This window comes from Prunus avium, chromosome 8, assembly GCF_965620075.1.
Source record: "Prunus avium chromosome 8, drPruAviu1.hap1.1, whole genome shotgun sequence".
In the NCBI taxonomy this organism is placed as follows: Eukaryota; Viridiplantae; Streptophyta; class Magnoliopsida; order Rosales; family Rosaceae; genus Prunus; species Prunus avium.
Window position 1 is genome coordinate 29,124,694 of NC_142291.1, and position 13,647 is coordinate 29,138,340.

Below are 13,647 nucleotides of genomic sequence, written 5' to 3' on the forward strand. Positions count from 1 at the left end.
CGTTCAGTAAAGTTTCCCATTCCCCGGAAAAATGTCCCCAACAAACTTACTTTTTCAAATAAATGGGGTATTTGTTCAAGGAAACGCATGGGTTGTGTTCGTTCAGTAAAGTTTCCCATTCCCCGGAAAAATGTCCCCAACTAACTTATTTTTTCAAACGAATGGTGTATTTGTTCAAGGAAACGCAAGGGGTGTGTTCGTTCAGTAAAGTTTTCCGTTTCCCGGAAAAATGTCCCTAACCAACATACTTTTTGAAACTAACGGTGTATTTATTCAAGGGAACGCATGGGGTGTGTTCGTTCAGTAAAGCTTCCCGTTCCTCGGAAAAATCTCCCAAACAAACTTACTTTTTGAAACAAACGAGGTATTTGTTCAAGGGAACGCAAGGGGTGTGTTCGTTCAGTAAAGTCTCCCGTTCGTCGGAAAAACGACCCCAACTAACTAACTTTTTGAAACAAACGGGGTATTTGTTCAAGGGAACGCAATGGGTGCGTTTATTCAGTAAAGTTGCCCATTCACTCAATAAATGACCCCAAGAAACTTACTTTTTCAAACAAACGGAGTGTTTGTTCACACGAACGCAAGGTTGTGCGTTCATTGAGGAAAATTTCCTGTTCGCCGAAAATATGTCCCCAACGAACTTACTTTTTCAAATAAACGCACTGTATGTTCAACCGAACGCAAAGGAGTGCGTTCGTTTAGAAACATTCGAGGTTCCTCCGAAAAAGGATTATTTAACTACAAACCAATTACCAACTACATTCCAATAATTATTTAAGTTGAGTTACTTTCTATAACAGACACTACATTTCAACGCAAAACATTCCAACTCTTTAACTAATATAATTACTCATACTTCCACTCCTAGGTCTTGCAAAAAATCTGAAAGAGAAAAAAGAAAACCCAAACAATATGTCACATTCAATGGTTGGTAGAACAAGAGGCTCCTGCACTCCTAAGAACAAGAGGGTGGGTGATGATGATGATGATGACGATTGTTCGAATTTTGTCCGCGAACGAGTGAAACGAGCCCATGATGTCACCAAGCCTCCCACCGAAACTAATAACAACATATTTCGTGAAGGAGATTCAGTGACCAAGTACCACATTTACAATGGCGGGATTGAGATCGGCTTTGAGATGTTTAGGAAATACGCTCAACTTGTTGATGCTGGTTCAACTAAATGGGACAATATCGAGGTATACGAAGCAATTGCGATTTTGGAAAAGCGAGCTCCGTGAAGCACCGGTATTTTAATATTTGCATTGTGGTATTTATCATAGAATCAGAAGTAATTTTAGATGTTATAATTTAGGCAGTAATATCGGATGTTATATGTTATAATCGGTACGGTAGAATAGTTTGAAGGTTTAGTTTTGTAACAAAAAGTAACAAAAAAAACCCCTAATTATGGTTAGAGTCCTTTATTATCAATGAACTAGGAACTCCTGTTTCGTAAATGATGTCTAGGCCCCAGATATGCTGTAATGTTCCCATTACAGCAACCAAAAAACTGATGTGCGCAATCTATTATACGAAATATATAACGTGCAATTGGTCATCATGTAATGCAATTGTACATGATATATTGCAAACACAACGTCCCTGTACGCAAAAAGGTATAAGTACATGCAATTGCCCTACCTTAACCATCAACTCAATGTGCATGCAGTTTCAATAAATGTAATTACATTTGTGTTTGGGCCTTACTGGGGGTGAAATGTTTCGATGTCATGCAGAAAACCAAAAATGCATTTGTAAGCAAATAATGGAATTCAATTACTTGACGTGCAACACTCTTGTCATGCAATTGCACTTGGTGTATTAAAAAGAACCCCGACTGTGCGCAAATAGGGATATGTACATGCAATAACACCTAATTTCTACACTAGCATCATGTCATGCAATTGCACTTGGTGTATTACAACAGACTAACTGTGCGCAAATAGGGATATGTACATGTAGCATAACCTATTTTCTAAACTGTAATCCCTTATGATCTACTGTCAAACTTTCTCCTTGGCTTGAGAGCGTGTCATTGGCTTCCTTGCAATGGGATGATGAGGGATGAAGGGACCATGTTCGGCCAACTTGTTAAGTTCTTCGTCAACTACTCTTCGAGCGGACTCGGTTACTTCCTTTAAACGCGTGTTTTTTGGGTTCTTCACCAATGATAGTGCAACACGAACCCGCTCGCTTGCATGTTGAAACTGCAAATAAAAAACAACCCATTACAGAAATGATTAACAAAAATATTTGACATAGAACACAAAACAATGAAACGATATATAGGCCGACTCACTTGATTTGAACCGTGTGATGTGCATTCAATGTCTTCTAGCCAATTCATGACGAAGATACAACAATCACATCCATTCAGTTGTTTGCGGGCCTTGTCAGTTCGCACAATGTTGAATTTTTCAAACAGCCAACCCTTTTCAAAATCTTTGACAATCTCATCATGGTAAATATGATCCAAAACTTTCATCTACAACACAATCAACACAAATCAATTCTTAGTCGGGATGTTAGGAAAATAAAAATACTAACTAAAATTAGGTCAATTAAACTTACAATTCGTTCCGTTTGTTGATAACGAGCTGCGTTGTATTTAGGACCGGGGAGGCTATCCCATATTTCAACCTTTTTTTTCACCAATAAGCACCACTAGCAAATACCAATGACTCCCGATTCGATCCATAACGGGGATGAACATCTACGAGCACAATGACTTGCTTAGAAAAACATGCGTATACAAAAGCTAGCTCAGGATTTTGTAAAAAAACAACTTAAATTCATACCTTCTCGCACTTCTTAAGGCCTACGGTGAACCGGTTTGAGTTTTCCCTTCTTAGTTTGACACCCAATTCAAAAAGTTTACCATCACTTGTATCATTAACTTTATCCTACATTGACATATAGTGTAAGCTTAAATTCATTTACTAAATCACAACCTATAACAGTTTGAAAAATATGAATGCATACCGATACATATGTGGGGAAATACCAATTCCTTGACCCCTTTTCTTGTAGATGAAACACTTGTGCATTCATAACTCCATCATTAATCCACATTTCGGGCCTCAAGCACATTAACTCACCTCTAGTGACATGATGTTCATTTTCAATTTGAATTATAACTTCCCCACTACAACGGAAGAAGAAATCAATTGTTATAATAAAATTCACGTACGCGACAACATATAAGGAATTTGGTCGATTTCATAATTCAACACTTGTTTGTTACCTTGAAAGGTCGTTAGACCTAAATATATAACTAAACAACTCCAAATCGGAGTCTGCTAAGTCCCCAGGTTTTAATTTGAAAGGCCCAATTTTAATCTTCGACGCCGTCTTCTGCACTGCCTTTCCTTTTGCATTTGACGGGTCAACCCATGGCTCTCTACAATGATGCCCTGGACGCCTTTCTGTCATATGGCGTGTCTTAATTCCACTTCTATCACCATGGGCATATTTTGTGAACTTCCTCTTTTCCACGCCCATTTTCAACTGTGGAAAAGGGAATTCAAATATTACATTTAGGAAAAAAAAATTTAAGTATTTTACAACTATGTAAATAAATGCGTACTTAATAAATGTAAAAGATAACAAGAAACTCGATCTTCAAACTCCTAATCGCTCATCATACCTCGGGTTCAATGAAACCATGTCCATCCGGTAATGGCGTCCAAGGATTGTTCACATCAACTGCACCTTTCTCCTTTAGTTTGCTACATTCTTCACCCTTCTTCATCACAACATTCTCACCGTCCTCCTTAGTTTGATTTACATCTCCATGTCCCGGATGAAGAGGTTCTTTTGCGTCCTTCATGAAGGAGCTCACTTGACTCATTACCTTGTCAGTGAGTTCCAACACTGAGCGCTGGACCTCGGCCAGTATTATTGGCCCCAAAGTGACAGCAAGTCCTTCAACTGAGCGCTTCACCTCGGTCTGTATTACTGGAGCCAAACTAATAGCAACTTCTTGAACAATTCTGTCAACGTTTACTCCGGACACTTCATTCGTTGAACGGTGCTTTGAAACAACCCGAACGGTAGGACTATCAAACCCACCTTGCTTTCTAACCCATTTAATCAATTTCCACACTGAGTTATTGTCCCAGGACACAATGGGAACCAAAGATTTATCAACATATACTCCACCATCGACAATTGAATCGAAATAAAATAGTTGGAGAAAAAGCAGTGAGCCATTTACATATGCAATTTTCTTTGCTTTGAACGACCTAATACCTTCACGTAAGAAGTTGAATCCATGGTCGGCCCAATTCTTGCTCTCTATATTTCCTGGGATCGTCAATAAAGTTAAATAGTTCCCACTCACTGATGGTGAAGATGTTGGGCAAAGTACAGTGCCAAGTGCAAACATCACAAATCGAACTTTAAAGTCCTCATCCGCATTTTCGCACTTTTCCAACTGTTCAGCTAAACCTCTTACTAATACTCTTTTACCATTTCCACCGAAACTCTTCACTAACTGTTCCACCTTTTCATCTTCTACCGGACAGCCAAGTTCAACATTCTCACCGGTGTTCTTAAGACCCATAACACGCCCGAAGTCATAGGCACTTATTCCAAACACATTTCCGTGCAGTTCTATAGAAGACGTATCAGGATTGAACCTTTGAATCAAAAATTGGCATAGTTGGCGGTGTAAACGAGTGCAAGACAAAGATGACACGTTACCGAACCCAATACTATTAATTGCTAACCGCTTTTCATTTGACAATTTTTCCACCGTTCGATGGAATCGATCCGGGCTGCATCTAGTGATAAAACCCATCTCATTCACTGAGTCGTTTACTTGCCCACTCAAACCTTCAACTTTCCCACTCGAACCTTCGAAGGCAGAACCATATGTTGCCTTCTCTTCAGGGTTCAATTTCCTCCACTTATTAACAATATGTTCTTCTACCTGAAAAAATAAATTCTCATTAAAATAACATTTTTCATACAATAATTAATAAACTGACACAATCCATTGCCATCTCTCACCTTACTATCCAACTTTGCATTGCGCACTTTCCCCATTTCATGTCGTTCTTTTTTTCTGTAAATCATTTATTTTTTAAAAAAAAAAATCATCATAATATTAAGCAAACACATTTCCAATTTTTAGATGTATGTGTAACTTACATGAAATTAAAAAATGCATCTCGACCAACTCTTGAATGTTGTACATTACTCTGGACCTTACGCTTTCCTTTCGCTTCTCCCTTTTTTGGAGCTTCCATAACCTGCATAAATCAAGTACACAACACTATCATGCAATTCTTTCTAGTGACGAGAATCTGACTACTTATCCAAAGCCTAATACACCCTAAACCCCCTAAACACCACATCACATTGGTGACCTGGATTTGCACACAGTCTCTTAGTAATTGCATATACTGATATGCAATTGCACAAGTCTCTTAGTAATTGCATATACTGATATGCAATTGCACAACACTACTTGCAAGTGCACCAGCCCTCCATTATAACATCGCACAAATAATGCACACAACCCACCCATGCATTTCTCTCTTGGGCCGGGATTCTCAATCCTTTCAAATCCCAATCCAAATCTTAACCAATCCTAACATTACACTTTCGGAACACTTTACGCTCCATAACAAAATATTCAAAACACAGTCAAACCTACCTACCTACCTACCACGAAATCACCTCACTTGCATATTTTAAAAACAAAACTATATATTTTAAAAACCACATCACATTGGTGACCTGGATTTGCACACAGTCTCTTAGTAATTGCATATACTGATATGCAATTGCACAAGTCTCTTAGTAATTGAATATACTGATATGCAATTGCACAACACTACTTGCAAGTGCATCAGCCCTCCATTATAACATCGCACAGATAATGCACACAACCCACCCATGCATTTCTCTCTTGGGCCGGGATTCTCAATCCTTTCAAATTCCAATCCAAATCTTAACCAATCCTAACATTACACTTTCGGAACACTTTACACTCCATAACAAAATATTCAAAAACACAGTCAAACCTACCTACCTACCACAAAATCACCTCACTTGCATATTTTAAAAACAAAACTATATATTTTAAAAACCACATCACATTGGTGACCTGGATTTGCACACAGTCTCTTAGTAATTGCATATACTGATATGCAATTGCACAAGTCTCTTAGTAATTGCATATACTGATATGCAATTGCACAACACTACTTGCAAGTGCATCAGCCCTCCATTATAACATCGCACAGATAATGCACACAACCCACCCATGCATTTCTCTCTTGGGCCGGGATTTTCAATCCTTTTAAATCCCAATCCAAATCTTAACCAATCCTAACATTACACTTTCGGAACACTTTACGCTCCATAACAAAATATTCAAAATACAGTCAAACCTACCTACCTACCACGAAATCACCTCACTTGCATATTTTAAAAACAAAACTATATATTGTAATTGCATTCAGTGACTTGGATTTGCATACAGGCGATTAGTAATTGCATATAGACATATGCAATTGCATGACAGTATTTAAAATTGCATGAACATTACAACCACCAATGTACGATACCCACTTCACGTCACCACACTTTCACAATCAGAAACCCACTTCATCTCATGAATGTCAACAACCTACTTCCCCTCTTTCCCCAAGTTATCACTACAAAATTTCAATTAACAATAACATAAAACAAAGTGTTAACTTACTTTCACAATGAGCTAATACAAAATGCTTTCACAAGGGATCAATTGCAGATGAGAGGAGTGCCAACAACCCACCAATGACTGGAAAAACTCAATTCCAATTCCTATTATCAACCTGAAATGCTAACCCATTATCACCAAAATCCAAACCCTAAAATAAGGGGGTTTTGACAATGATGACAAAGAAGAGAGAGATGTTGCAGAGAGGAGGAAGACCACGAAGAGGATGACTTTGAAGACCACGAATAGGAGTTCAAGAAGAGGAGTTGAAGAAGATATTGAAGACCACAAAGAAATCAATTTGAAGTTCAACCAGATGTTGCAGAGAGGAGGAAGATCACGAAGAGGATGGCTTTGAAGTCCACGAAGAGAAGTTGAAGAAGATGACTCTGAAGACCAAGAAGAAATTAGTTTGAACTTCAGCCAGATGAGCTTAGGGAAGAAGACGACGTTGATGCGCGTGAAATCTTTCACTTGTTGACCTGCTGCTCAGGTTTCCCTTGTTTTTAAAAACAAGCACAGTGACTGGCTGTACCCATACGCCCGGTGCACCACAGAAGTACTCATGCTTGAGTTAGTGCCATAAATGGGATATGATGCCCTTTCCAGTGTGCCACGTGGAGAGATTTTCCTGAGAGGAAAATCCTTGTTTTCTGGTTACCACAAGTGACAAGGTAAAATAATCTTTGTGGATTTCTTAGTTGTCTTTATCACCAACAAATCCACCCAAAAAGACAAAGAAAAAGTTGCCAATAGGGTCAGGTTTGAACTCATGTGATTCTTTGTTAGTGTGTGAGCAAATACTCCGCTCCCTTGTAGCTTAGGGGGGTGTATTCAATTAGGATTTTAATAGATTGTAATCACATGATTTTAATGTAATGAATTTCAGAGGATTTGTAATTACAAGATTTTACTTATGATTTTAATATATTGTAATTACATGATTCTCTTATGATTCACTTAAGACTTTTTTGTATTCTCCAAAGAATCAAAAGATTTGCTCTAGGATTTCATACGAAATAAAAATTATATAATAACATGAATTAATTATGCCACATGGATTAATAACCAAATGATAAAAGTAATAACAATAACGTCATGTAGCAACTAAACTTTCATTAATTGATTGGTATGCAAACCCTTGATTATTTTTCATGAACTTTCATAAATAAACTTCCATGTTGTGTATTCTCGGCGGTTCTATGACCTCTCTTTGGTCTTTATTAATGAAAGTTCATCTTTACCAAAAATTAAAATAATAATAAAATCGTAGCACAGTGGTTTTTTTCTCCCAAGTGGGAGTAGAAGACTCAAAAACTGTGCATTCAAACCACAAAATAAAGGAAATTTCCTAGTGATGGACGCCATTCCACCGTCCACTATTTATTAGTATTATATAAAAAGAAAGATAAGAAACACTAGTTTATAGTAGAATTAAAAGACAACTACTCCGCCTATGAGCTTTTGTCGCAGCTTCCCTCGCTCATAAGATGCTTTCTTATTAAAAAAGAAAAGAAAAAAAGAAACCCAGAGGCCGTGCCCTTCCCAGCTCTTTGATCAGCCTGTTTACTTCTCCGGCTCGCAATCAAACGACAGTCATTCAATGACATACGACGTCTTCCTGAGTTTCAGAGGCGAGGACACGCGATTCAACTTTACTGATCATCTGCACAGTAATTTGACTCGGAAGGGAATTAGAACCTTCATAGATGATGGTCTTAAGAGAGGGGAAGAAATATCACCGGCCCTTCTCAGAGCGATCGAAGAGTCGAAGATTTCCATCATCGTGTTCTCCGAAAACTATGCATCTTCGAAGTGGTGCTTGGATGAACTTGTCAAGATCCTTGAGAGTAAAGAAACAAGGGAGCAAATAGTTTGGCCTGTTTTTTACAAGGTGAATCCGTCGGATGTACGGCATCAAAGGGGCAGTTTTGGTCAGGCACTTGCTGACTATGAATGCGAGTTCAAAGATGACATGGAGAAGGTGCAAAGATGGAGGAGAAGTCTTACGAAAGCTGCCAATCTGTCCGGATGGTGTTTCATGAACGGGTATATATTTATTTTCAACCACGCACCTTTAGCTGCTTACTAAACTTGTTCATTTATGATCTTTTAATAGAAATTGAAACTGTTAGAATAGGATGAGGACCGATATACAAAGGCATTGTTTTCAATGTCAAATGCTTTTGAACATCCAAGGTTTAAAGATGTGGCTTTTGTGTGTCCTTTGAACCTGATCCTTATACATACAAACTGTCTAGTTTTTCGATCCCCAAATTCAGAATTATCCCTGCAAAAAATATTCAAAATCCGAAATCGTACGATTTGATTATCACCGTGAACATCTTGTAGAGGACAAGTTGTATTAATCTATTTGTTGCCGCATTTTTAGATGACTAAATATTTTGGATTTTGGTAATTTTTTATAAGAGCGGTCCTTGAATAATGTCCTTAAAAATAAACGGTTCATGTTATCCGAACCTGTGTTCCATTTTTGTAAATAGTCAAAAGGGGATTCCTTTTAGAAGGGAGTTGTACATACACACACATACATACATACATACATATATATATAGGCCTTTTTTTATATATCACAAATGGTCCTTGATGTTTACGAAATTATCACCTTTCATCCCTAACGGTTTTTTATGACACTAATGGTCCTTAAGGTTATCCTCCACACATCAAAATGGTCCCTACCATTAGCTTCTGTCAAATTTTCTGTTAAATTACTAATGTGGCACATGTGTGGAGCCCACACATCCAATGGTATAGAGGCACATAGTTTTAAATATAATATATTTTAAATATTTTTAAAACTTAAAATTCATAAATAAAAAAATTAAAAGAAATTTAAATCTTTTTATATATTTTTAAATAAATTTCATGCTCTATTTTGAGAGAGAAAGAGGGAAAGATAATACAAGGCGAGGGAGAGAGAAAGCGAAGGGAGGAAGAGGAGGGAGAGAGGAGTGGGTTTGCGAGGGGAAAGGGAAAGAAAACACAAGGAGAGGGAGAGAGAGATATTTTAAAATATATTTAAAAGATTTAACTTGCTTTTTTTTAAAATTATTTATGGATTTTAAGTTTTAAAAATATGTTATATTATATTTAAGTCCACGTGGCAATATACCATTTGATGTGTGGGCTCCACACATGCGCCACATCATCAATTTAATAGAAAATTTGACGAAAACTAATGGCAGAGATCATTTTGATGTGTGGAGGCTAACCTTAAGGATGTAAAAAAAAAAAAAAAAAGTTAGGTCAGGGACCATTTATCACAAGCATATATAATATTACAAAATGTTATTCATCATTAAGCTTTCGCATGTTGTATAACCTTGCAGGCATGAATCAAAATTTATTCACAACATCGTTGAAGCGATTTCACCACAAGTATTAAACCATGCGTATTTGAACGTAGCAAAGTACCCAGTTGGAATAGAGTCTCGTGTGCGCATGATAAATAAGCTTTTGGGCGTTGGAGGAAACGATGTTCGAATGGTAGGGATATGGGGCATTGGTGGAATAGGTAAGACAACAATTGCCAAAGCTGTTTATAATTCCATCGCCCATATGTTTGAAGGTAGCTGTTTTCTAGAAGATGTTAGAGAAAGATCAATGCCGTATGGAGGCTTAGTCGAACTACAAAGTATTCTTCTTTCTGAGATTCTAGGGGTGAAAGAAGTAAAGGTGACCAATGTTGACAAAGGAGTCAATGTGATAAAGAAAATGGTGAATGGTAAGAAGCTTCTCTTAATTCTTGACGATGTGAATCATTTGGACCAATTAAACAAATTAGTTGGAGGGTCTGATTGGTTTGGTTCAGGCAGCAGAATTGTTCTAACGACAAGAGATAAGCATTTGCTAATTGCTCATCAAGTCAATCTAATATATGAGGTTGAGAAGTTAGATCATTGTGAGTCCTTAAAGCTCTTCACCAGTTGGAATTCATTTTCAAGAAATGGACACTTAAAAGATGATTATGCGAAACTTGCAAACAATGTAGTAGACTATGCTGACGGTCTTCCATTAGCTCTGATGGTTTTGGGTTCACATCTATGTGGTAGAAGTATAGATCAATGGAAATATGCATTAGATGGTTACAGAAGAGTTCCTAACCGAGAGATTCAAGAAATTCTCAAAATAAGTTATAATGCACTAGAAGATGCGGTGAAGGAAGTTTTCCTTGATATTGCATTTTTCTATAAAGGTCTAGGCGAGGATTATGTGATACAAATGCTAGAAGGTTGTGACCTCAACCCTAAGTATGATCTTGAAGTACTCGTGGAAAAGGCTCTTATAAATATTACGGAAGATGGCTGCATTTGGATGCATGACTTGATACAAGAAATGGGTAAAGAAGTAGTTCGCCAGGAGTCACCAACTGAGCCTGGAAAACGTAGTAGGTTGTGGTTTCATGAGGATGTTTACCACGTTTTAACAGAAAACACAGTGAGTAGATTATATAATTTAAAACTTCTTATTTTTATTTCACAAAAAAAATTGTCCTTTGCTAATAGTATTGCTTTTTCATACTAGGGAACGGATAAGATCAAAGGTATTATGGTGAAGTTGCCTGCTGGGCTTGAGTCAGATGAGGTATGTTTGAATGCTGAAAGCTTCTCAAAGATGAAAAATCTTCGACTTTTTATAAATCATAATGCGCGCTTGTCTGGAGAAGTTGATTATCTTCCCAATGAGTTGAGGCTCCTTAGCTGGCCTGAATATCCGTCACAATTTTTGCCAGCCAATTTTAATCCGAAGAAACTTGTTGGTCTCACTTTGCCTCGCAGCTGCATTTTACGACTGGATTTGCAATTCGAGGTATTTAAAATTACTGGTATTTTCAGGAGTTCATTTTTTTATCTTTCTTCTTTGCATGTTGTAAGTTTCTTTAAAGCTTATGATGCGATCTTCTCTCTTTTTCTCCCTGTTTTGTGAGACAGAGTTTGAAATTTATAAATTTGGAGCACAGCAAATTACTAAGAAAAACCCCTGACTTCTCTGGAGTCCCAAACTTGGAGAAGTTGAATCTAAACTATTGTACAAGTTTAGTTGAGCTTCATCCTTCTGCTGGATTCCTTCATAAGCTTGTTAGGTTGAGTCTTACGGGATGCCGTAGTCTTACTCTGTTTCCAAGAATTGTCAACTTGAAATCTCTGCTGGCGTTGAATCTTGAAGGTTGCATAAGTCTTGAGAATTTTCCTGAAATTAAGGGGAAGATGGAATCTTTGAAATACCTTTGTCTATCAAAGACTTCCATCAAAGAATTGCCTTCATCGTCAATTCGACATTTCACTCGTCTGGAGAAATTGGATTTAGCCAGATGTGAAAACCTTACAAATCTGCCGTGCAGCATTTATGAGTTGAAGCACCTACGGGAAATGTCTGTCGTTAAATGCTCAAAATTGGTTTCATTTCCTAAAATGGCGAAGTCTGAAGATTCGAGTGCAGAATCACTTGTGACTCTTCATGGAGGCAATTTAGCGTTTCCCAAGCTATCATATTTCTCTGTGGGGGAATCCAATCTTCCAGACATTGCCGATTTCCTTCTGACTCTTGATTGCATGACCACATTAACTGGACTTGATCTATCAGGAAGCAATTTCGTTAGTCTTCCCGTATGCATTAATTACTTTGTCAACTTGAAAAAACTTTGGTTGAATAGTTGCAAGAGACTTAGAGAAATTCCAGATCTTCCACAAGCATTGAAATATTTAGATGTGAGTGATTGCTTATCATTGGAAAGAGTTTCAAAATTGTCCAACATTTTGGAACGTAAAGAGTCTCAATTGTTCAGTGAAATGTACTTGACTAATTGTTGGAGACTGCGTAACAATCTGGTTCGAATTGCAAAGAAGAAAAATATGTTCATAAATCAAGTCAATCTCTTCTCTCTCTTTCTCTCGTCTCTCAAATCTCAAGTCGAGGTTGAATTTCCAGGAAGGGGAATTCCACAGTGGTTCAGTTATCGTAAGGATTTGAAGGATCTTTGCGAATGTCAATTCTCTATTAAAACCTCTCAAAATTTCAATTGGGAGAACAAAGGAATTTCTTTTTGTGCTTTTCTTGAAAAGACCAAAAATACGTTACATCTTGATATTAAACCCAGCATCAGGGAGTTTGCTATTGATATTTACATCAATGAAGAAATCCCTCATGATACATCAGGGAAAGACTCGAGTTTAGTGTGGCTGTCATATGTCCCTTTCCATGATTTGATGTGGAGGAGGGCACGCATGAAAGGAAATGTGAAAAGAACATTGGTGATGCCGCCTTATTTGCCTACAATCCGAGTTCATTTTTTGCGTCTTAGCAAGGCTGTGAAAAGCTGCGGAGTCCACCTAGTAATGCCACCAGGATGAAGACCTCAGTATAGAGGCATGGGTATGTCCTTGAAGATACCAATCGATCAATCCTCCAAAGGGAAAGATGTGATTGGGATGATAAGGATTTGCATCCGACATTCTCAAGCCCGTGGGTAGAATTCAGTGATCTATATTTGTGATTGTTTGTGTTAATTCCACATGATTGGTTTCTTAGACTTCAACTGAGTTTTGAATGGTGGATGTTGGAATGGTGCAGTCTTGCTCTATGCAAGATGAGATAAGAGGAGAGGAGACTGGTTTGCACCCTATTGTTTCAGAGTAGATGATGTCCACTAGGATATACTTCCAGAGCACTATTGTTTACAGCTTAGCAATTGTGCCACATGGAACTCCGAGTTTGTGATCCCCTAGTGTTCTGGTGCTGCTTACACTCCCTAGAGATTATTCCTGCCCCTGCATCACAAGCACCATGCAAGTCGATATTTTTCACTGATTGCTCTGGCAGGAGCAAAGTGCATTTATTTATGGGTTTCCTCAAGTCTTCTTCCGGCTTTGATGTAACCACTGATTCTTGTACTTCCAAAAAACTTTGCGGC

The 13,647-nt window shown here is 37.8% G+C and overlaps 2 protein-coding genes across 2 annotated transcripts in view; both read left to right on the forward strand.

Annotated features, from left to right (window-relative positions):
- LOC110774281 (putative CoA ligase CCL6) overlaps positions 1–13,647 on the forward strand; it is a 41,317-nt gene that overhangs the window by 5,798 nt on the left and 21,872 nt on the right.
- On the forward strand, positions 8,161–13,646 carry LOC148292486 (TMV resistance protein N-like). The gene is made up of 4 exons (XM_088245433.1): positions 8,161–8,765; positions 10,067–11,174; positions 11,262–11,546; positions 11,669–13,646. The coding sequence occupies exons 1-4, from the start codon at positions 8,320–8,322 to the stop codon at positions 13,085–13,087; spliced, it is 3,258 nt and encodes a 1,085-aa protein (XP_088101559.1). The 5' UTR covers positions 8,161–8,319; the 3' UTR covers positions 13,088–13,646.